Here is a 25,554-nt window from a genome sequence, read left to right as displayed (position 1 = left end):
CTCCAGATATCCTCCACGACCGCCTCCCATTGGCTATTGAGGTAAGAACTCTTCCTATGATATCGGGATGGCAGAAAAAAAATATAGCACTCTATTTACTTATTCTCAACATATTTTAAGCATTATCTCATTGTTAGAATGCTTTACCATAGTGCAAGTCATGTTATATGTGTATCGACAAGCCAACTGTATCATTCAATAATGATGAATAATTTTAGTGAGACATATCCTTTAAGTTTGATGTGTCTATACTCCGCATCCGTTGCAAGAGATTCTCATCCATCCCTATTTTACTATCCAGAACTAACAATTTGGGCAGGACATTGTTAAGCTAAAAACTTGAATACGTGGAGAAATTAGTGTAAAGAGATTTAACTTGCTTCCTCTTCAATCGGGATTCATGTCCCAAACTTGATTCTAATTCGTCGACCTGCTCACCAAATTGTCAATCCCAAGTGGATGAACAAACTAAATCCGTGCTCATGTTCATGAGCTCTTTGATGCTCATTAGGAAAAATATAACAAAGTGGACCGTAAGATCAACATTCTCTTAACCATACAACAAATTGCGTGGTTTATCTGATCCATAGCTATAATCATGCTGTGTGAACAATGACTGATCTAGTCATGACATTGTCTATAAGAACATGTACACAGCAAGAAATGGCCCATGAATATACAGGGCGAGAATGTGAGAAGTGACAAAAAAATAAAAATAAAAATCTAGTATGTGCTAATTTGATCACCTTATAATCGTCATTAATTGAAAAGAGTTTCTTCTCCAAATACATCATCAGAGAACTGGATCTTTGTTAAGTAGGGAAATAACAAAAAAAGAAGGAATAAAGAAATAAAATGGATAAGGCAAAAGGAAAACGGAGAAAAATGTCAGAAGTGGGATTTGAACCCACGCCCTCTCACGAGGACCAGAACTTGAGTCGGGCGCCTTAGACTACTCGGCCATCCTGACGTTGTTGATGCTGTCTGCGAATGAATTCATTATTTTATCTATCCTATTAACTGCGCTGCAAAGTGCACATACCAGAACTCCTCTGATCATAACCAATTTTAGATGCTTCTTCTTGTGTTCTTTGCCCAGCCCATTTCTTTTCCATTTTGTATACTTTGCCCTTTAAACCCTGGCAATCGCCTTTGCACCATAAAAAGACTTTAATACGCATATACACACGCATATATAAACATAATAATAAACTCTTTCTTCGGAATTGTCTCTAAAAGTGACACATGTGACTATAATTCACAAGAAATTTTATTTTTGTTGCGGGGAGTATTTTTCTTTACTGTCCACTGATTTCGCTTCTAACTAGGACTTGTAATTGCCTCAATTAGTACCGTAAGGCTTGTTCAATAATAAAATGCATCAGTTTTAGCGTCGTTAGCTTTGACAAGTTTTATTGTTGCCAATTAGCAACTAATGGAAATTCTAACAATTTATGTGACTTTTTTCTGTAAAGTTATTTCCTTTGAAGATTTTTCCTATTTTCTTTTACTATTACAATACTGTTGGTGTTGCTTTTAAAATTTCCATTCAAAATAACAACTATCAAGTCCTAATATTGTACGAAAAAAGTACAAAAAAAGTCATAAATTTATTGCATTTATACCAATTTAGTTATAAATATTTCAATTAGACTGATTTAGTTCTAAACATTTTCATATTGTTATAAATTTAGTCAATTCGGCCAATTTAGGTTGGAAATCATTGAGGTGGACGCTGGCCATCTTACATGACACGGTTGGCACTGACGTAGAATTTTAAATAATTATTAAAAAATTTAGAGTTTTTTTTTTCATCTTTTAATTTTTTTTATTTCTCTTTTTTTTTTTTTCTTATTCGTTTTCCTTTGGATTGTGGCCGGTAGTAGCCATAGGCAAGGGCTAGCGAGGGCGTCGCGGCCTAGGCGAGGGCGTCGTGGCCTAGGCGAGTGGCCATTTTGGTTGCACCAGCCATTTGGGAAAGGGCTTTGTGTTTGTTAATGAATTGTGGAATGAACTTCAAGGGACGCCCCAGTTTATACAGTGATTGCGTTCAAGCAACAAGCATGGTCTTTTAATGGGCATGGGACATGGAGCTTCCAACTCCAAGTACTAACAATTTGGAAGATGGGATCCCACTAGCCTCTAGATGAAATCCCACGTCCGTGCATCTTGAATTGGTAAATTCGAATGCCACATAGAGTAAGGGATAAGTGCTCCAGAAGTCCTAAAACTTGTCACGAAAATGCATTTCAGTCCTAAAACTTGCAAAAGTGCATTTCAGTCCTACAACTTGTCAAAATGTTTCAAACGAGTCCTAAAATCGACGCCGTCTAATTTCTTAACGGAAAAAACTGACGTGGCCCCCCCGTGGCTTTTTTTAATCGTTTCTCTCTCCTCCGTTGCGAATAGTTTAAAAAAAAAAAAGCCACGCATGCAGAACGACGTCGTCTCCTCCTTTCTCCTTCGCCACGACGTCGTCTCCTCCTTTCTCCTTCGCCACGACGTCGTCTCCTCCTTTCTCCTTCGCCACGACGCCGTCTCCTCCTTTCTCCTTCGCCACGACGCCGTCTCCTCCTTTCTCCTTCGCCACGACGCCGTCTCTTCCTTTCTCCTTCCTCTCTACTTCTTCTTTCTCTATTCCGAGTGTCCCCTAAGCCCCAAATCGATCTCGTCCGAACCCTAAACCCCAAATCGAATTCGTCCGAAACCCTAACACCCAAATCGAATTCGTCCGAAACCCTAAGCCCGAAATCGATTTCGTCCGAACCCTAAACCCCAAATCGAATTCATTCGAACCCTAAGCCTTAAATCGATCTCATCTGAATCCTAAACCCCAAATCGATTTCGTTCGAACCCTAAGCCCAAAATCAAATTTGACAATCTGCAGTTATCTTGCGATTTGGGTCCTCATCGACCTCGAGTTCGACGCTCGTCGTGAGTTCGTGTTCTTTCCTTCCTTTGGCGATTGTGCGTTCGTGCGAAGATCTCGCTTGCGGGAGTCTCGACATCTCAGTGGCGAAGCGATTGGCATCAGGGACGACGACAGGGTTAACGACGGTGATGGCGACTCCTCCTCACGCAGGTATCGCTCTCTGCATTATAGCATTTTGTTCTTTTCCATTCTCCAATACTAGTGACAAATTAGAACATTAATGCAGAAGCAAGTTATGGTTGTCTATTCATACAATGCATATGAGAAAAAGATGTTTTTTGGAGATTGAAAGCATCTCCTAAATCTCTCGAGTAAACACATTGCATTATGCAGAAATTATTAATATGAAGACGTTATGAAGGAATCATAATATAGCTAATATACTTCTATTAGGTTCCTATAATGCGAAGCCCAGAAGAATGAGGACAGCAACATCTGCATCAAGTAGCGTAACTCCTAATGAGGTCAACTCGGAGCCAACATGTTATTGTGGCCTTCAATCGCCAATTCTTATGGCAAAGACAAAGAAAAACGCAGGAAGAAGGTTCCATGGATGTGCTAAGTTTGATAGTCCAAGTTGCTGCAATTTTTTCATGTGGGTGGATCCAAAGATACCAAATCATGTGAGGGACATGATAGTTGACCTCCTTGAAAGAAATCAAACATTGTCTGAATCAAGCCAATCGAGGGGTGACGGAGTCGAGGTGAGCTCATTGCTAGCTGAAATGAAGAGTCAAAAGGCGAAAAATAGACGTTTAAAGGAGGAGCTTGCACAAGTAAAGAAAGGGAAGATGCTATATCAATCAGCATTCATTCTATGCATATGTTATATCGCTGTATTGGTTATATATAATGTGAAAGTTGGTAGGAAATTTCTAAGTCTTCCATAATACTTTCTATCTGAGTTTGTAGTTTGCAAAGACCGGTTGCTTGCCATGCGAGAAATTACTATCGCATTACAAAATGTTGCTTGATTTGTGTGCTTGTCAATAGCATTACATGAGCTATTGCCACCAGAATAAATTTGCAACTTCAAAAAATAGTGACAACTCCCTTATTATGCAATCGAGATTGTTAATTGGTAATTTTTTTCATAATTTTAATAACGAGCTTGCCTCAAATGGAATGTGTAAAAAATCAAGTGAAATCAAAGTAGTCAGCTACAATACCTAAGTTACCTAATCAAATCTTCCATGAATCATCCAATGCGGGCCATAGAGACCACGTAGAGCAAAACCCCATCATATAAAATGAAAATTCTGCATGGCTAATTTCAATAATTACCTATTAACAATTCCGAAGAGTAATCACTTTCGCGCATTATCCAAACCAAAACCAAGCATGCCACATAACTTGTTGAAACACGATTCATTGACAAAGCAACATGCTTACATTTTCAGTGCGCAAAAGGTTCTGTTCAACAAAATATGCACTTTTAGTGCAGAAAAGGTTCTATGCACAAACGCTACACGTCTCATCCAAAAAACCAGCTAATAATTGATATACATTCAGCTAACAACACCAATTTCAGCAGACATATCAATCCAATATGATGGTCTCCGGTGGTCCAGTAGGTTGAGCCTTCACTTGATTCTGAATTCTGGCGCTTTTCCTTATATATGGTCTCGCAGCGATAGGCTTTGGAGGAGTTGTTGTAGCTGAGATGACCGAGCCTGACGTTGTAATAGTGGCTTTGGCTTCATCGCAACATGCTTTCGAGGAGGTAATGTTGCGCGAGATGATTGAGATTGGGAACTTGCCTTGGGTTGTGATGGTGCCTTTCGCTTTAAACCAAGATGCTTCTGACCTATTGTAGCCTTAGATGACTGAGCTTCGGGATTGGCCGAGGTTGCGATAGTGGCTTTGGCTTCAGCGCAACCAGCTTTCGAGGAGCTAATGTTAGACGAGATGATTGAGGTTGGGAACTTACTGGGGTTGTGATGGTGCCTTTCGCTTTAAACCAAGATGCTTCGAGCTATTGTAGCTTGAGATGACCGAGCTTGAGAACTGGCCCGAGGTTGTGATAGTGTCATTGGCTTCATTGCAATGTGCTTTGGAGGAGCTCTTGTTGCATGATATGACCGACGCTGTGAAGTGGCCTTGGGTTGTAATTGTGGCTTCGGCGTCTCTGCAATTTGTTTTCGAGAAGCTGCTGATATATGATATGACCGAGGTTGTGCTCGACACAGGGAATGCACCTTTCTTTGTTGACGTAGCTCTTGTGACTACCCCTTTCTCCGGTAGGTTCACGATTCTTGCACCAATTGTATTAGGCTACATAATCCCCAAGTATCTTTTTAGCTTAAGGAGATAAGTAATTGCTATTATAAAAATTTAAAAATATTACTCACCTTGCTAATATGAAGGTTTGTCATAGGATTTGCGTCAACACCTAACCTTATCATTTTCATCCTCTTGGCTTGTGATTTCTCTCGTATCATGCAATTTTCAGTGGTAGGTCTTTTAAACTGAAATAATAGAAAATTCATTCAACATGATAACATAATCACAATACATGTATACTTGGGGATTGAGGTATTACTCACCGGAATTTTTTCACGTCTATGCTTAGCCAATATATTGGCCGGTGCACTGCCTTCCCCTTGATCTGAACGAACTTCACCAAAAGCATTGGCCTCACCAGTACATCCTCTAACATCAGCACTAGCATGAGCAGAAGCAGTGGCACTATATTTTCTTACATTTGCATGACCACTACATTCTCTTACATCTGCACTAGCCTGAGCAGAAGCATTAACATGCCCACTATTGCCTCCTATTGAATTGGCATTTGCAGAAGCATTGGCATGGCATTCGGATCCTCCTTCAGCTATGCTTGTCGTAGCTTTAGCTTTAGCCTAAATATATATTCAAAATTACTAAATTGGAATCTTGATATACACAACTTACAGTAATGGTTAGATGACAACTTACTTGTCTTTTTCCGAGCCTTGGACCAGTGGAATTAGCCTGAGATTGAGCATAAGCTTCAGCTGTACTTGCACTAGCATGAGCATTGGATGTACATACATTGACCTGAGCATTGGATGTACGTACATTGGCCCCAGCATTGGCCTGAGAAGCACATATTAAGTATTGATTAACATGTTAAAGTGAGAAAAACGCATTAAGATGATCAGTTAGTTGAGAAAATACCTTTCTTAAAGGACATCCCTTGCAGTTGTGTCCAATTTGTTTGCAAGCAGAACAAGTCATTTGCTTACCCTCTTTAGTCATTCTATCACCTCTTACAAGCTCAATCGGTTGCTTTCTTCTACTCCTTTTTGGCCTACCAGGCATGTTCTTCATTGGTGGGGGTTGAGGAGCTTCTTTTTGGTTTTATTCCAAAATTTTTGTCCTCTCACTTTGTAGGCATCATGAATTGATAAGCACTTAGATACTTTTCCTTGTTGAAGCACTCGGCTAGATGGTCGGTCGGATCATTTCTCTTATGGTGTATTGCACAAATGGCATGGCAACATGGAATTCCACTAAGTTCCCAAGCTCTACAAGAACAAGTTTCTAAATTCAAATCAACAACATATTTGTCACCACCTTCGTAATCTCATATCCTTCATTTCCATTCCATATCAAATGGCAATACCTACTAGCAGAGATGTATTCTCATGTAACTTACGCATAATCCTTGGACCGTAATTTCTAGTCCACCTAGCACATCCATCCCTCCGAGTATGCATTCTATTCATAACCATGATTCTAATATCCTCCAGCATACTCACAATGGCCTTGCACCTAGCTTCCACACACTCCGCCATTGAACGCTTCACTCGGATTATTATCAACGACATCACATTTAATGTCGGTGTCAAAGAAGGCTTTGCACCAATGTTTTGGCTCAATACGGAATAAGTCATCATGACCTTCCCGAGTCGGTTCCTTCAACCTTTGTCTATGCATCTCGAAATCTGACATATTATTGCTTTTGACACATCTCCAAAATTGCCTCAGTAACTGTTTTCCTTTGTATTTTTGACCCCAGTTGGAATAAATGTGCCTTGCACACATCCTATGCTCTGCATTTGGCAACAATTCAGCTACAGATTGGACGAGACCCTGACAATTACCGAAAAAAAGAAAATATATATGAAAACAGAAAGAAAAACATTGTAATGTCACAATCAATTTACAAATGAAAACAGAAAGAAAAGCATACCTTTTGTTGATCACTTATCAACGCCCATCCGTCACCATTACACATATCAAGGTCGACTTCAACAATTCGATAAACCAAGTCCATGTGTCCTTATTCTCGATTCTTACCCTTTGCCCATGCCACTTTGGATACATTTGATTGTTGCCATCCCTTCCGACGGCACATAACAACTCACCTTTGATCGAACCCCTCAAATAACATCCATCTAATCCAATGATCTTCCTACATCCGGCCAAAAAACCTTTCTTGCAAGCGTCAAAGCAAATGTAAACCCTATCAAATACTGGTAGAGCATTTGGCCATGGCCTTTCAACTTTCAATTTAAAAGTGCTTGAAGGGCTTGCAGTGTAAAGCTCTCCCAAGTAGTCGTGCATCTGTGCATATTCCTTCTTGTAATTGCCTTGCAGTTCCTTCAATACTTTCAGCTTTGTTCTCCTACACTGACTGAAAGTGACATTTAGTCCAAGTTGTTCTCTAACTAATTTCTTTAACTCAGGTGCTTTGATTTTCGGCATTGCAGAAATGAGAATCATGAAGTGCTTAGCCAAATATCTGCTAGACACCCTCTTATTCTCGAAAGTGATACTGCATATATGCTGATTTACATACTTTCTCAAATGAAATGACCCAGTTTTGCTATCAATAGCACCATAGATCATCCAGTTACAATTGTTCTGGCCACACCTAGCTCTTACAACACTTTTTGTGTTCTTAGTGTATTTGATTGCTCTTTGCTCAGCCACAGAATACTTCAAAATTGCATTCTTGAACTCAGTTGCATCCTCAAATGTCATGCCAACAATAAATTGTGGAATTGTACCACTTTGATCATATGATGGAAACCTACTTCTCCTCCTTGAAATAACATCAGCCTCTTCACCACCCTCATCATTTAAAATTGATTGAAGACTGCCTTCCTCATCTGAATCAACATACTCTGTTTCGTTCCCAGAATCATCTAATGATTGAGCCTCATCCACAATCGGTGGTTTGGAAGTACTAGTTGCCTCACTATAATTTAAAATTTGGAGCCTATGTCTTGCTGATAATTCAATTAATTTTTTCCTTGCTTCAACCAGTTCAAAGTCGTCATCATCACTCGACTGTTCCATATCCACGAAATTATGTGCATCATCATGCTCTTCCTCATCTAGATCCTTATTCGCAACTTCAGCCCGATTCCCGTCATCATCAGTATTCCTAATCACATTAGACATACCTCCAGTTTCCATCTCAACACCCCCCATCTCAGCTCCTGCCTTTTCATTATCAGCATGCTCAACATATAATGTAATATTTTCAGAGCACGAGATGATGATAAAATAGATCCATCACATCAGCATTATCCCATAAATACCTAAGAGTTACTCCATCTACAAGAGTCTTACTTCCAGGAACTCGTAAAAAGAGTTTCTCTACTCTACACACATCCAAAGCCTCAATAGCTTCAATTATACTAGAAAGTGAAGGCTTACTTAAACTTATTTCAGCAACATCAGCCCTTCCACCTATGTATTCCAATGGTGGGTCAACTTTAAATTTACCTCCATAGCGAACAGTGACATAAACTTTGTTCTCGGCCATTGGACCTACAAGGGAACAGAAAAAAAAGCGAGCACTTTCAATCATCAAATTATTGAAGCAATGTTCAAGTTCTAAATTGAAGATATTTTTATAAAAGACTAACAATCAATACAGAAACAGCAAATTAGCATAATCCGTTTTACAACCACAATACAACTACATGATCAATAGTGAGAGCAATGTTCTAATTTGCTGCAATGTTATAATATATCACAAGAATTGGAAAATGCAAAACAATTATAACACAGAGAGTAAAACGCCACTCTAATGTAGAGAGTAAAACACCTTTGCAAAACAAAACCAAAAAAAAAAAAATGGTAATATTACTATGACATACCCAAATGCTTTAATATAGAGAGTGATACCTGCATGAGGAGTCACCATTGCCGTCCTTGATGCCGCTCCCTCCGCCGTTGAGACGCCGAGATGCTCAGAAGACATATCTTTGCATGAACTCACAATCATCAAAGAAGAGAACATAAAGTTGATGTGTGTCAAATTCGAGCTCTCGAACTCCAAATAATGAAGAAATGAGGACGCTAAGCGACATCGTTTTACATAATGCAGAGATTATAGCACCTTTGCAAAACAAAAAAAAAAATTCGTAGCATTACCATGAGATACCCAAATGTTATAATGCAGAGAGAGATACCTGCGTGAGGAGGAGTCGCCATCGTCTTCGTTGAACCTGTTGTCGTCCCCGACACCAATCGCTTCACCGCTGAGATTTCCAGACTCCCGCAAAGAGGTCTTCACACGAACTCGCAATCGTCAAAGGAAGAAAAGAACACGAACTCACGATGAGTGTTGAACTCGAGGTCGATGAGGACCCAAATCGCAAGAGAACCGCAAATCATCAAATTTGGGGCTTAGGGTTCGGACGAATTCGATTTAGGACTTAGGGTACGGACGAGTTCGATTTGGGGCTTAGGGTTCGGACGAGTTCGATTTGGGGCTTAGGGTTCGGACGAGTTCGATTTGGGGCTTAGGGTTCGGACGAGTTCGATTTGGGGCTTAGGGTTCGGACGAGTTCGATTTGGGGCTTAGGGGATACTTCGAAAGCGAAAGAATACGTAGACATGGAGAGGGAAGGGAGAACACGACGGTGAAGAAGACGTACGGACGAAGGGGAGACGGAAGGAGAAAGGAGGAGACGGCGTCGTGGCGAAGGAGAAAGGAGGAGACGACGTCGTGGCGAAGGAGAAAGGAGGAGACGACGTCGTGGCGAAGGAGAAAGGAGGAGACGACGTCGTTCTGCATGCGTGGCTTTTTTTTAAACTATTCGCAACGGAGGAGAGAGAAACGATTAAAAAAGCCACGGGGGCCACGTCAGTTTTTTCCGTTAAGAAATTAGACGGCGTCGATTTTAGAACTCGTTTGAAACATTTTGACAAGTTGTAGGACTGAAATGCACTTTTGCAAGTTTTAGGACTGAAATGCATTTTCGTGACAAGTTTTAGGACTTCGGAGCACTTATCCCCATAGAGTAATGCGAAATAACCATCTTTAAGGATAGGAAGACATATAGAGTCACATGAGACAAAATTAGATTGATCGATTTGTTAGATTTTTAATTTAGATGCAAGAACTGAGTTCACATCATCGCATCTTCCATTCAAAGTAATTTTTGAAGTTTTATCGTCAAGATAGTTTGCGTGTATCTATAAAGATTAATTCAGTCGATAAATTTGAAAATATATTATGAAAAAAGAAAAGAACAGACACGATGTCAATCTTACTTTCTTTTAGACTTAGCCAGTGGCTGGTGCATCGCAGCACCTATTCATCGCAACGATATTCAAGTTGATCTGTGCACCGCCATTCATATGGTTTATGACCATTTCATGTGACTTAGGAGCAACAGCGTCGATCGGGAGTTAACAATTATTTAGAAACGATTTTCAAATGATGCAAAGAGCGCCGTGCGCGCGAAACATAAAATTACTCCAAATTGCAAACTCGTAATTTTAGAGCATGTGGTTTTAGATCGGGAAATTGCAAACCGCCAAATTTGTTATATTATCATAACTGGGAAGACTCTTTGCCTTTGGCTGGGAAAAGAGGTCGTGATGGCTTGACGTCTCAGATGTTTACCCATGAATAATGTTTATATACGATACGATATGAATGTAAAATTAATAGAGATAGTTCAAACATATGATAGAAATGTAAAACTAAAGATTTACATTAATGGGGTGGAACGGAGAAATATTTATTCTAGTTGATTGTCGTGTTTTTTTCTTATTCAGATCCGAGCCCATCCTTTTGTACAGATCTACATCATCCGACTTTGAGCTCGGTCAATAGATAGTTCTAAATTAAGATGCAGTTACATGTGTATACGCTGTAAGCCATAAAAGGCCAACCAGCATGATCAGACGCTGAGCTTGGGACGGAAATCAGAGCCAACGAATGGCGCCGTGAATTCGTCCAAGCACGCCATCCGGATACGTTCGGGCGTTGCCGGGTTGTCGAGAGGAAACCAGTCCGTGAACCCTGCATCGGCTCTCGCAGCAATGATGGCATCTTTGATGGCGAAGAAGACGGATGACGCTAGGAAAAATGGAGGCTCGCCGACGGCTTTGGATGAATGGATGGCCTTTACGTTGGGATGGCCCTGTTTAGAACAGAGAACAAATATAAGCTTATTAATTTCGATTTAAGTTCCCAATTCAGCCTATATGCGATAACATCTCTAATAAAAAGCAGATTGAGACGTGCCGAGTTGGTGTCCTAATGCAGATCAAAGTGTAACTTGTGTTGGTATGGAGTTATTCCTCTGGAAGGGATAGGAAGCATGCATGCATTCCAAGTATTTTTCATAAGGCCATCCCTAGAAATGCATATCATAATTTCAAAGACTAAAATTCCATTGTCTTGCTTCATTAAATTTGAACTGCAGTATGATTTCCACTACATCAGTTTTTCTTCCTATTGGTCTAATGTAGTTGATGAAAGAGCTGATCAAAGACTTCCCATGGATATATTTTTATTTATTTATCAGGGCTTAAGAGAAATGAAAAAGAAAGCATACCTTCAGAAGCGAGACGCTGAATTTCAGAGGTACGTCATTTACAGAAGGAATCTTATAGGTTCCAGGTCCACACGTGTATAAGCATCCGGGTGGAATCCACTTATGAGCGGCATCGCCCCACTTTAGTTCTTCTAGCGCTACCCAACCCAGACCTTGTACAAATGCTCCTTCAATCTGCCGAAAAGTTTACATGAAAAAATCAAGGAGGCACAAGTTTTGGGGGATAGGGAGTAAGTGCAGATGACAAACAAGAGAATTGAGATCGATGCTGCAGTAATCCACATGTTATGGCTTAAGGAGAATAGTTTCCTTCATCAATCCAAACACTCCTAAATATACTGTGAAAGCTTCTTCCCCAACTCCCACTCCCTTTTTACTATATCAAGATCAAGCATCAAAGTCGCGCTAAATTTGCATGGAGAAGGTCCTTGTTGAAGTCTAGAATTAATCTATTATCAGTGGGAAATGGTAACAGATACCAAATCCATGCTAAAGAGTTGGATTTAACTCTGTCCAGACTTAGCTAGAGCATATTTATAATATGTTGTTAGGAGGTTTTGAACCTTATATCAACCCCAGGCTTAAGCATTACAATATAATGATTGTAAGTGAAAGATTCAAATGTAAGGTACCTGTCCAACATCAATAGCTGGGTTGATAGAATATCCGAGATCTAAGAAGACATTTGCATCTCTCGTGTGAAAATCTCCAGTCAAAGTGTCAATTTCTACCTCAGCATATGCAGCACCGTAAGTGTGGTAACGGAAAGGATTTCCCTTGCCAGTCTTCCAGTCAAATCCTATCTCAGGTACGATGTGAAATCCATGAGCAGAAAGATCTATCCTCTCCACATAGCATGCACTAGCTAGCTGGGGAAAAAAAAGAGAAAAGTTAAATAAGACATAGAAGTTCCTCAAGATTGATAAGGAACGTCATCTGCTTTATTAGGTGTGAAAAGCTTATGATAAAGCCCCGTGGTACCCAAGCTTTATAAAATTTGAGAGAAAAGCCCACAATAACTTGAACTCTACTTCATGCAGTCCTAAGTTGACTAGTAAACATCTTCGTGATAGTTAAGTACCGCAACTATGCTGGACACGCATTCACTAGCAGTACTGGGTACTGGGATGAAAAGCCCAAAGCACAAAATCTGAAGTGCAGCAGTATTTGGCTTCCTACATTCTAAATAATACAAGACTCGATTCCTTAAAGAATATTACTTAGGAGCCATGATCAGAGTGTCTCATCTACTTTACAGCTTTTAGCAGCTTCAAGTCTATTTGAACATGTGATTCAGACCAAAATATCGAGCGGACTGGCAGATTGAGTAAAATTATAGTGGTTAAGAAACTTAAAAGGAGGAACTTTATATATTAAGTACAGAACTTGCACACGTTAGTATGATTTTCCATTCAACACAATGGATATACCTCAGCAAAAGAACTGAAATTCTTCCGTGAAGCAATTGGCTCCATGCGTGCCTTTATCTGCTCACAAGCATCCAAAACTGCAGCTCCATACATATCAGAACTTGCAGACGCAGCTGTTGGTGATGCATTGGGAACCTATAAGGATTTATACATGATTAAAACAAAGGCATTGCAAAAATTACAGATGGATGAATTATCATTGACAAAGAAAATCTAAGAATAGAGGCAAGGATGAATTTAATAACAGTGACTTATGGTCGCATCTACAAGATAAAGTATCTCATGTAATGAACTACACAATTAAAGTCCAAAGATTCTGCTAGAAAGCAAGCATCAATGAATTTACCTATCCTTACTCTGAAAGGACTAATAGAATATTTCCTCAAATTTTCTACCAATTGGCTGTGAAAAGTTTCTTAGCTGGATTCATCTTAGGTCTAATTTCTATTGCTTTAACTGGATTATTTGTTGTTTCTGCATATTTACAATACAGACACGGTGATAAGTAGGACCTTTCATTAATAAAGATATCTTTTTTCAAAAAAGTTTGGAACAATTGTTGGAGCATCAAAGGTTGAATATGCGACCATGATCTTGTCAGGGGAAAAAGGCTTCACCAAGTACCGGACCAATGATTTGAGCAACATGTCCAACAACAAGATCAACTTCGCTACACACTTCACCCCTATCCTCTGCGAGAGAGAGAGAGAGAGAGAGAGAGAGAAGGATAGAATGCTTTATGGTCGCTCAAACTAGGATTCACACAAGACACTGTTAAAATTTAAGATTTGGCTTCCTGAACATCATAATAATATTCTTTTGCCTATTTCCTATGATGCATTGCTACCTTGTCAGTACTGGTTTCTGATATGAACACGGAAGTGAGAGGGATGTTGAAGGAAGAAGCGGCAACTTGGGCAACTTTTGTATGCAAACCTTGACCCATCTCCACACCTCCATGTGTAACTAAAACAGTCCCATCTGTATAAACTTGAACGAGAGCACCTGCCTAAAGAAACCAAAATTTTTTCAACGAGGTAAGGTATTAACAAAGCGACCTGGAGAATATTCTAGAGGGAGCATATGCTATATCATACTGCACAAAAATCAGAAGTACAAAATCTTCATGAGACCACTAATAATTGCCAGAACCATCTTAAAAGCTTGGAGAAAACATTTAGATATCCAATATTTCAATACCTGATTCAAAAGTTTTGTTGTGAAGGATATGCCAAATTTTGTTGGAACCATGGCAACTCCACGCTTCTTCCATCGATTTTGAAGATTGAATTGGTCAGCTTCTTTGCGAGCATTCAAAAAGTTGCAAGACTCTTTCAGTGCATTCCAGAGCTGACCCAGTTTACAGTGCTGAAGTTGTTGTCCATAGTGCAGTACCGACCCTTCACCTTGAAAATTCATCTCCTATACGGAAACTCAATTTGAGACAAATTAAAAACAAAGCATGGAGAACATAACCAGGAAAAGAATAAATCGAGGAACAATTTTTACCTTTATCTCTTCTGGGCTCTTCTTAAGCTCTACAGCTATCCTCTGGATCCAGTTTTCAGCTATAAGCATACCCTGTGGACCCCCAAAACCTCGAAATGCTGTGTTACTAGGGAAATTAGTGAAGCATACCCTTCCATTAATCCTTATATTTGGTATCTCATACACATTATCAGAATGAAACATGGCATGCTCTAGGATAGCAAGAGACAAATCAAGAGAATTCCCAGCATTATTATAAATTTCGAGATCCAGTGCCAGCACCTTTCCCTCCTTCGTAAATCCTACCTGTATCAAGTAATTTAATTCGTCACCATGCTGTAAGCAGGAATATATTTCCCCCAGCAAATTAACATGCTGTTGCACATTATAATGCAACAAGCCCAAACAGCGACATCCAGATTCGAAATGTCAAAACAAATTTTTATACCAGTTTCTGTACAACTTAATACTGGTCTTTGAAGCATAAAAGGGGAAGAAGAAAGAGTTCCACTGTTAAGAATAGAATTCCGCAGTTTCAACTACATAATGTGGAACAAAGTAACTACGTTTTGCACAAAAGGAAACAAAGAATAAACTAAGTAATAGAACGTCACCTTATACTTTCCGAGAAAACTATGGCGCTGCCCGGTTATCATCATGTCCGCGTCTCTATCTAATGTAATTTTTACTGGTCTATTCAAGAGATATGATGGGACAGAAGCTGCAGCAGCAAGGAATGCTGACCTCGTTTCTTTTCCTCCAAATCCACCACCAAGTCTCTTGATTCTACAGACGACTTTTGACATTGGCAGACCAAGCACACCAGAAACATACTTCTGGTGCTTCTGAGGGGCCTGCAGAGGAAGAATACTGTTACAGTACTATTTACAAAGTCTTGAAATCAATTTCCTTTTATACAAGAACAAAGGGTAGTTAGGACATACAAGCACATGTATATGTAAATCTCTCAAAATATGGGACAAAATGTCATCAAACTTAGGGAGGACAAAGCAACAATCCTGTCCAAAACCCTAATCATATCACTAAATAGCCTGAAGTTTGGCGGAGAAACAGAACCCAGCGCCCAAATACTTCTTTCTAGTTATATTCTAAATTACCACACTAATGATCTGGCTGAATCCAGTCTCATGGCAACCCACCACAATTGACTTCAGTTATCAATCAATTTTTCCTATTCACACTAGGCAACTTGATCTGGCTGCTGGCAAATTCAACATAAAGAGAAGACACAAACGTTGGTCAAAGGCCTCACTCACTTGAGTGGAAGAAACCATATGGACTTCATTTCCACCATCTACTGTCCATATCACGGTGCTCTGTGGTTCCAAGTAAAAATGTTCCTGACCTCCCACTTGAACCTCCCCCTGTATGACTTTGTAACATTCACCTGATTGAAAGCAGAGATCCACGTCACCTTTTCCCAGAAACCTCTCTGTGTTGGGATGAAAACTTTTAGCTTTGATGGCATCTTCTATTGAAAAGATAGCTGGAAGTTCTTCATACTCAACATGAACCTTTCTCGCCGCTAGTTTCGCATTCTCTTGAGTATCAGCAACAACTACCCCAATAACCTGAGACAAATTTATGGAAATAAGATAACATGCAAATGAGTAAGTATTAGTCAAAAAATTGTCAAAAGAATTCCTTGTCGAATGGTCAAATCTTAAATTTTTTTTTCCAAATGATGGCCCCAGTTTAATTCAGAAGTTCAATTTGTTCAGCGGAGTACAAATTCTGCTATGATGTACCTGGCCAACACAGGAGACAAATTCTGAAGCAAATAGCTCCTCATCATAAATAACATGCCCAATCTTATTTTTTTTCGTGGGACGTCTTTTGCAAGAAAAATGCCAGCAAATCCAGGAGAAGATTTCGCCTGTGAATCATCCACCGAAATTATACGCGCATGAGGTTTTCTGCTTAACACTAATGCAGCGTTCAGACCATTAGGTGGCAAGGCTATGTCATCAGCATATTCTGCCTCACCTGTAACCTGAAGAAGTAATAACAGATAAGAATGTGAAACGGCTATTCTCAGCATACGGAAAAAGCAACTAATAGGAAATAAAAAAATTTACAGATCACATCATAAAGACAGCTCCAGGGCACACCAGTATAAAAGGTTAGAGAAAAACCTTCGCTCACTCATTAAACAATGCCACTAAAGGCGTATCAGTCAGGACTATGTGCAATATTAGCGTACTGAATGCGTCAGAGAATTTGCAAAAGGATAAATACACAAAATCAAGAAACAATGATATCACACCTTGAAAACAAGTATAACTCCAAAGAAGGAAAGAGAAAAAGGAGATTAGGAAGAATTATATATTTTCACAAGAGAAAGCAAAACAGATACCCCCTGAATAAATTGGCCATTATTCGTAATTTGACTTTAAAATTATGTTGAGAGTATTTGGCTGATAGGGGTATATTTTTCTATTTCCTTTATTATTTATGAATGGGGGTAATAAGGGTAATATTGTAATTTTGGCATTTTGGCTTTATTATAAATAGATAGCTTAGGGTCACATTAACATAATCAAGCACTTAGTTCAGTTTTTGTCTTTCAACATGATATCAGAGACAAGGCTGAATTGAAACCCTAACCCCATTCTCTTCTCTGTGCAGTCTCTCTCTCTCTCTCTCTTCTCACCTTCTCCTTTGCTTTCTTTTAGTGTAGGGCGACACTAATGAGGTGATTCTTTGAATCTATTTTTTGCCCTTAATTTCACCTTTATGAGATAAACTAAAACTTCGTTGCAATCTATTCTTCTGCAATTTATTGGATCTTCTTGTTGGAGATTGTTTTGCCTTGCCACCAGCCTGCAATTATCTCAAGTATGAAGACCAAAGTACTGCAGTTTGTGGACCACCATATTCCCTTCTTTTTTTTTCTCCAAATTTCTTCTGAAAAGGTTCTTATCCTTTTTTAAAGGTTTCCAAAACCTTGAAAAATCGATTTTTGCCTTCCCTAGATCTGATTTGGCTGATTTTTGGAGGACAACTTCAGCTTACAACAAGAGGACTTCAATCCAATTTTTGGCCTTTTCTGGTAAGTTTTAGTGGTTCGATTGCTTCTTTTACACTTTTTGGGGCCAAAGTCTTAGACAATGTCTGACGGTTCAGTTGTGAACCCTCCACCTACAGGTGATAGCCATTCGGATTATATTACTTTTGCTACGATCTCTGTAAAGCTTGACGGTGCAAATTATTTGATACTGTCTCAATCTGCACTTTGGACCATTGCAGGTCGTGGGCTTACTGGGCATATCATGGCACTTCTGTGAAACCAGATACATCAGATAATGCTCAGTATAAGTGGATCTCAAATGACTTTATGATAATGTCTTTTCTTCTTAATTCGATGCAACCAAAGATTGCAAAAGGACATTTGCTTCTTGATACTGCAGCACAAATTTGGCCAGCTGCAAGAGATACTTCTGATCTTCCTACTTCGAAAGGGTACTAGAACTTATACTCAACACCTTATATCCAATGTTGTCTTGTCTAGCTGCTATTGCACTTTTGTGTCTTCTCTATCTTCTATCTCTATTCCACAGAATTGGCAAGAAGTTTTTGCAGATGAGAAGTGGAAGGCAGCAATGGTAGAGGAAATGCATGCTTTGAAGAACAATGGCACATGGGATCTCATTTTTCTTCCTCCTGGGAAACAACTGGTAGGAAGTAAAAGGGTGTTTGTAGTCAAACAGAAGATACCATGGACAGATATAAAACACGATTGGTGGCAAAGGGATTTACTAAGACTTATGGGATTAACTATCAAGAAACCTTTGCTTTGAATACTGTTCGAGTTCTACTTTCTTATGCTATTAACCAAGAATGGGATCTTTAGTAATCAGATGTGAAGAATGTCTTTCTTCACGGAGAGTTAGAAGGAGAAGTGTATACGGAGATTCCTCCAGATTTTTCTTGTGACAAAACTCAAGGTAAAGTTTGTAAGTTGAAACGGCACTTTATGGTTTAAATCAATCACCTCGAGCCTAGTTTGATAGGTTTCAAAAAGCTATGATTTCCAATGGGTATAAACGGAGCAATGCTGATCATACTTTGTTTGTGAAGGGATTAAGCGCTAAAGTCACTATTCTCATTGTCTATAGACGATATTCTTGTCACAAGGAATGATAATGATGAGATCAACTAGTTGAAAATTTTTCTTGGACAAGAGTTCGAGATAAAGGATCTTGGAAAGCTCCGATACTTTCTTAGGATTGAAGTTGCCACATCTTCAAAAGGTATCTCTCTATCCCAAAGGAAGTATGTCCTTGATCTTGTGACAAAAGATGGGTTATTGGGATGTTATCCCTCTAATAAACCAATTGAGGCCAATACTCATCTTCGAGAAAAGGATGGCGATCCAGTTGACAAAGGCCATTATCAGCAGTCAGTGGGCAAGTGGATTTATTTTTCCCATATTCGACTTGATATTGTTTTTACCGTGAGCCTAGTGAGTCAATTTATGCATGATCCATACTCTACTCACATGGATGCCGTTCTTCAAATCCTTCAATATTTGAAGTTTGCTCCCCGGAAAGGGATTTTGTCTTTCATGATGGCTTGAAAGTTGAAGCTTATACAGATGTTAATTGGGCAGGATCCCCAAATCGAAAGTCTATTTCTAGGTATTGTACATTCTCTTAAGAGGGAATCTTGTTACCTGGGGCGGTAAAAAGCAGAATGTAATTGCTCGGTCTAGCGCTAAAGCAGAGTTTCATGCAATACCACAGGGAGTTTGTGAGCTGTTATGGCTTAAAGGATTACTTAAAGATCTTGGTGTATTTGTCTTTGTTCCTATGACGCTATATTATGATAATAAGATTGCTATTAGCATTGCTCATAATCTGGTACAGCATGATAGTACGAAACATGTGAAGATTGACAGACACTTTATCAAGGAGAAGTTAAGAGAGGTTTAATTTGTATGCCCTTTGTTCAGTCCAGTGATCAACTTTGATAATGTGTTCACTAAAGGACTGGGGGTTAAATTATTTCACCCTTTCTTAGTCAAGTTGGGCATTGTGATATCTATACTCCAACTTGAGAGGGAGTGTTGGAAGTATTTGGCCAATAGGGGTATATTTGTCTATTTCATTTATTATTTTATGTATGGGGGCAATAAGGCTAATATTGTAATTTTGGCCTTTTGGCTTTATTATAAAAAAAATTGCTAGGGGTCATCGACCTAACCAAACATTCAGTTCAATTTCTGTCTCTCAACATATTATCTAGTGATAAACTCATGTGAAGTAAAATAGAAAAACTATTGCATTGGCATCTCAAGTTAGTTGGAACTTTGAGTTGAATAAGCATCAGGATTTGTAGCCAGGTGATGTGTTACTACTTAAAAATTGGCTGCATTAATATGGGAAGCAAAGAAGACTAATTGAAATTTTCTGGCTTCATATAGAGTTCTTATAACAAGCAAATAAGCAAATAAATGTCTAAAGTTTGTGACCTAAATAATGTGAAATGAATGCAGCCATATCATGCTTTTTACCATGTGTAATATCTCTATCAACGTGTTTGTAGACCACAACTTCATAGCACACGAGGAAAGGAATTGCAACCGAATGCTGATTTTGTGGCAACCACAAAAACTACAATAATCTTGAGGAGAATAGCATTAAGTTTGGTGATGCAAATGAGAATATGCAATGGTATCCATACTATAGATGCAAGAATCTCCTCATGTTAGATTCCTAGACGTAGTAAAGATACCTGAAGCCTTGCAGAAAGGTGGACCTCAGGAGATCCCACGGCAGTCCCACGCTTTACAATTTCGTAATCCTGACATCCAATGACAGATGGTCTTTCGAATGGTTTTATGGCAGATATATGTGACAATGGTATCTCTTCCTTGATGGATCTCATCCCATCCATCTCATGAGAAACCCAGAGGAAAAACTTAAAAAAGAAACTGAGTATTAGAGACCTTCGAAACTCAACCATCCCACCTGGAGCATTTTCCTTGATAAGTATGTCACTCCTCAAAACTTCCAAAGCTCCTTGCAAAAGCTCCTGATTCCAAGTCCTTCCAATCAAGTACTCTTTTGTTTGCCTTGCAGCAATAGATAAAGGAGCCACTCCACCATAAACAATCGAGGCATCTGCAACAACCAGATTGTCATCTTTTTTTCTCAAGAAAAACACGCATTCCAGCATTTACAATGGCAATATCGTCATCCCTCCTGTGAGCTTGTTTAAACTCTTTTACATACTCCAAACTTCTGCTCCATGGCAAAAACACTGAGAGCAGAATCTCTCCACTTGCGAGGTCCACCTTCCGATAACCTAGAAAGAAATTCTCAGCTGAAACGATTCTAAGGTTTCCTTTGCCATCAATAACTCGAAATTTTGCTCTAGAAGCCATCCATAGAGGGTTCAAGTCTGATATTGGACTAGCAGTACATATGTTTCCACCAACTGAAGCAACATTCTTTATCTGTGTCCCAGCAAACCATTTGAGCTGTTCAATGAAAGCTTTACATGTCGAGGTTTCGTGATAAGCTCGCTCTGTCACAACCTTTCTGAAAACAGTCAAAAGATCGGACAATCTTACTGCAGCACCAATCTCCACTCCATCATCCTTCACATTCAACACATTTAATTCAGGAACATGCATAGTAGATATCAAAACTGGATAATGCATTCTCTTGAGCCTCATCTCGATTCCAACCTCAGTATTGCCAACTAGCAATTTGGCATCTGGATATCTTGATTTTAATTCCAATACCTGCTTAAGTCGCGAGGGTCTGTACCACTTGAGACCATTGAAGCCGCTCAAACTCAAATAAGATATCTTCCTCAATAACAACTCAGGGGGAAATATAAGCTCCTTTTCTGCATACAGGCTACCGTCAACCTCATCGTAGGAGATTGCTTTATATTTTTCTCCACAACATATAGATTCTCTGGTTGGTTCTGAATCAACTAGACTTCCTGATCGGCACGAACAAGGTTTACCAGTTGAAGGGCAGACAACATTGCTTTCTTCAACAGATGATGAAGATGGCTGAGGACCATATAAGCTATTTTCTGTTTTAGCGAAAACACGAAAAGCATCAAGAATCGGTCTGTAACCTGTACATCGACACAAATTTCCTGAAAGGCATTCGTCAATCTGTTCCTCAGGGGGTGGGCTTTGACTTGACCTCAGCAGAGCATACATCGACATGATAAAACCAGGCGTGCAAAATCCACACTGTGAACCATGAGCACGCGCAAGTGATTCCTGCGGAGCAATATGAAAAGTAGCTTTTCAAAAATCCATAGCCAAACTTCCCTTATAGCTGGACAGAACGAGCTAAACCAAGTATGCAAATAAGGTTGAGTCTTCACTAAGTACAAAGTATTGATAAAGACTTGTACTCACATGACAATCCATATCTTACTTAACAGTAAAACCGATGCTTTGCCAAATGCGATGTCCTGATAAAAAATGGCTAATGGGATGCTGGTTTCTAAGTTCTTGATGAAAGTGAAACCTTTATGAAAATGGAAAAATCTGGAAATGACAAAAGGTGATACATAAATTGTCATCTGTTTTTCCTTGTCGTGCTTGATGAGCTAGTGGGTTATCTATCACACACAGCTCCCATAGAGTCTCTACACCTATCCTCGTTCAATCACACAACAAAGTCATTGACAGAATGGCCCATTATTTTTTTTGCTAAAAGGAAGACCCACAACTGAGTGATTGGTAGCTTAAGATTACAATAGTGACAAAACAGTTTTCATCAGTTCTCCTCTAAATTTTAAATAAGAAATTATCAATGAATTGTTCCATATTGACCCACAGAGACAAATCCTCACTTCAGATATTATATCCAATACTTAAAATAGAATCCACAGATTAAGAAAGAATTGGAAATGCATTTAGAAATCTCATAACTATCGAGGTCTGATCATAAGGAGCAGCAAAACTACGCTATTCATTCTTAGAAGATCCCAAAATAATGGCATTGCTTGCAGACAAAGACAATATTAGGGTAGAACTCCTTTCATATGGGACCAGCCAAAGACACTAATAGAGTGAAGAGGAAAAACAGCATGCTTAGTGCAAAACAAACAAAAACTATGCGTAAATTACTTGAACTGGGTGCAGGCCATGCATTCGATTTCCAATTCCCTCCACTGTGATCACATGCATTCCTTCAACAGAATATAGCGGAGCCAAGCATGCATTGACGGCATAATGGCTGTAAGAAGTAGACGAATAACTAATTCAGTAATTTCAAGTACAGACAGAAGTCTAAACTCAAGAGAGAGAGAGAGAGACGCACCGACATTTCTTGAGACTTTCATTATAATGAGACACCATCACCGTGCATGCCCCGCAACCACCTTCGCCACAGCCAAGTTTTGTCCCCGTCAGACCTATGCCTATATTAGTATAAAGAAAAATCTCAATAGGATTGACTTGAAACAGGAACTCCAAAGCAACGGACAATGAAAAGACACCATAGAAACAGATTAAATACTACAAGAGAGTACAGCAACAGCCTATGATGCTGATTTTCAGGGCATATAAGTATTCCATAGACAAGGGGTTAAACCCCATAGCCCTCTAGATTCTTTCGAGAGGGCCAGCACTCAATTCCAACGTCCCCAGTCTTTCAAAAGAGACAATCAGAAAGTGATATAATTCACAGCAGCTCTAAAATCACCCACGAAATCGAGCTGACAATTTCATCTCGGCACCAACTGAGTTCATAAAAGTTGATTCCCAAACCGGCTTGTTCAAGTAGAATTCACATTATATAAGAACAATCAGCTCCTCAGATTCAAGTCGGCATGCAGCACATATTACATATATCAAATCGCCACTTCCACTCTGTTCTCGCCGCTAAGCAGTACGCTTCTCAGCTTTCGTCAATCAGTTCCTGCGTAACTACTGAAGACAAGCTCGATTGAGACTCAATCCGAATGCGTGGAACTATGTCAGAGCATTCCCTAAGCTCGATCGAGACTCAAGCCCGCCGCCGACCGTACCTCGGAGATACTCGAGGAGCGTCAGGTGCGCCAGCCCGTCCGGCAAGACCTTCCGCGAACCGTTCACGTACAGGATCGCCTCCTTCGAGGCGGCCGCCTCGTCATCGATCCGCTCCAGCTCCTCCTCGCTCTTCAGCGATCCCATGGCGGAGAGCTCGCCGCCGCCGCCGCCGCCCGATGACCGTCGCCGGAGCTCGCGGTGGCTTCGATTTCGATGACGTCGAAAATGGACTTACGGGATCGTACTTCTTGTCACATCTGTCCGGCCGTTAAAGGGTAAAACATAAATCGGTCACATCACCTCTGGATTGCGAAATTATCTTGGAATGGTTTTGAAATTCGAGTCGAAAAGTGATCGACGAGAGCTTAGGAAGTCAAGACATTATTATATGAACATCTTTAAATAATTATTATGGTTGACTAGCGCATGGCAAGGCCGTCCCATGCACGTTACGTTATGATAAATATATTGAAAGCCGTATAACTTATTACGAGAGTGCAATTAAAATTTTGAAATTTTTTAAAAAATATAATCAAGTATTAAAATTCGTTACAAAAATATAATTGAGTTCTAAAACTTTTAAAACGTGCAATTAAATTGATTCAATTAAATCATTCCGTTAATTATATTTTTTGAAATTTTTAGGATTCGATTGTAATTTCATGACAAGTTCTAAAATTTGATTGTTTTTTTTCAAAAGTTTAGAATTTGACTATACTTTCATGACAAGTTTTAGAATTTAATTATGTTTTTTAAAAGTTTTAAGACTTAAATATACTTCTGTGACAAGTTTTAAGAATTGATTGAATTTTTTAAAATTTTTAGAACTTGACTATACTTTCATAATAAGTTTTATAACTTAATTGTGCTTTCTAAAAATTTTAGGAATGAATTACATTTTTGTGCTAAACTTTAGAAATTTTAGTTGGCTTATCCCGTGAATAATTTTTGGAGTGGCGCAGGTCAGCGCCTTGAGAGTTGCCTTATGACCAATAAAAACTTATGAAGGCTTCCAAAGGATGGCCTTATAACCAAAAAAAAGAAAACTCTCTTTACATCATTTTGACATTTGAGAATTTAATATGAAAGTTATTCTTCTTCGGGGGTCAAGTAAATTATGTAATTTTTCCGCTTCTTCAAATGTTTTAGGATCTTTATGGTAATGTTCCTCTTTGTTTTTTCGTTTTTTCGTTTTCCGAAATAAATAAATAAAAGAATAGAAATTTGTTTGGTAACGTCGTTAATTATTATATTCCTGGAATAGAAAAGTGGTCAGAATATAGTTTTGGAATAGTAACAAAAATTAGAAAAAAAAAATAGCTTCTTCTTATCATGAAAAATTTCTAGAAATAAGTCTTTTCTTTTTTTTTTCTTTTCTTTTTCTTCTTCCTCTTTTAATCGGTCGATGGAGACTCGTTGTCTATCGTCGTCGCTGGTCGCCACCAATTGCCACCACCAGTCATTGCCGCTGCGGTCGCTAGCTAGGAAGGAGAAAGAAGAGAGGAAAAAAGAAAAATCTAAAAAAAAAAAATATTAAAATATTAAAAGAAATTCCATAACACAAAAAAATTTGTGACTCATACCAAACGTATTCATGTTCTTATTTTATTTCGGAAGTAAAAATTTTGTATAATTGCAAAACACATTATTTTACTTAGAAATTGTTCCAAGGAAAAAAATAGAAAAACTATTATTCTAGAGAATAATTTGTTGTCAAAAATAGTTTTTCTATTTTTTTCCTTGTAACAATTTCTTGGCCATGATCAAAGCCACAAAACCCTCTCGAAAAGGTAGGGATTCAAACCCCCCACCTCCACCTTCCATTATTAAAGTCGGATATGTTCACATCATATTATGTACATTTTGTTTATATAAACGGCA

General features: G+C 39.0%; 3 protein-coding genes, 1 long non-coding RNA gene and 1 other non-coding gene across 5 annotated transcripts; 2 read left to right on the top strand and 3 right to left on the bottom strand.

The window, feature by feature from the left end:
- Nucleotides 1–886: 886 nt before the first annotated feature.
- TRNAL-CAA lies at nucleotides 887–970 on the bottom strand. The gene has a single exon. It is a non-coding gene; the product is annotated as a tRNA-Leu (tRNA).
- Nucleotides 971–2,576: 1,606 nt separating this feature from the next.
- LOC108955673 lies at nucleotides 2,577–3,866 on the top strand. The gene is made up of 2 exons (XM_018863783.2): nucleotides 2,577–3,082; nucleotides 3,326–3,866. The coding sequence occupies exons 1-2, from the start codon at nucleotides 3,061–3,063 to the stop codon at nucleotides 3,820–3,822; spliced, it is 519 nt and encodes a 172-aa protein (XP_018719328.1). The 5' UTR covers nucleotides 2,577–3,060; the 3' UTR covers nucleotides 3,823–3,866.
- A 1,555-nt stretch (nucleotides 3,867–5,421) lies between these two features.
- Nucleotides 5,422–6,257, bottom strand: LOC104423488. Its single transcript, XM_010035975.3, has 3 exons — nucleotides 6,089–6,257; nucleotides 5,867–6,007; nucleotides 5,422–5,790 (listed from the first exon to the last, which is right to left on the bottom strand). The coding sequence occupies exons 1-3, from the start codon at nucleotides 6,239–6,241 to the stop codon at nucleotides 5,422–5,424; spliced, it is 663 nt and encodes a 220-aa protein (XP_010034277.3). The 5' UTR covers nucleotides 6,242–6,257.
- Nucleotides 6,258–10,851: 4,594 nt separating this feature from the next.
- LOC104421526 (xanthine dehydrogenase 1) lies at nucleotides 10,852–23,987 on the bottom strand. Its single transcript, XM_010033501.3, is given in 16 exon segments — nucleotides 10,852–11,307; nucleotides 11,725–11,898; nucleotides 12,357–12,593; nucleotides 13,155–13,289; nucleotides 14,002–14,163; nucleotides 14,355–14,576; nucleotides 14,664–14,948; nucleotides 15,257–15,496; nucleotides 15,920–16,234; nucleotides 16,412–16,486; nucleotides 16,489–16,656; nucleotides 20,400–20,816; nucleotides 20,818–21,912; nucleotides 22,771–22,879; nucleotides 22,964–23,063; nucleotides 23,673–23,987. Coding segments are annotated over 16 exon segments (4,122 nt in total). The 5' UTR covers nucleotides 23,818–23,987; the 3' UTR covers nucleotides 10,852–11,064.
- LOC120288986 lies at nucleotides 17,222–19,516 on the top strand. Its single transcript, XR_005546921.1, has 2 exons — nucleotides 17,222–17,715; nucleotides 17,913–19,516. It is a non-coding gene; the product is annotated as an uncharacterized LOC120288986 (long non-coding RNA).
- Nucleotides 23,988–25,554: the final 1,567 nt, after the last annotated feature.

The sequence above is a fragment of the Eucalyptus grandis genome, chromosome 10, assembly GCF_016545825.1.
Source record: "Eucalyptus grandis isolate ANBG69807.140 chromosome 10, ASM1654582v1, whole genome shotgun sequence".
NCBI lineage: Eukaryota > Viridiplantae > Streptophyta > Magnoliopsida > Myrtales > Myrtaceae > Eucalyptus > Eucalyptus grandis.
The sequence above is the reverse complement of the archived record's forward strand: the minus strand, read 5'-3'. Positions and strand labels throughout refer to the sequence as shown.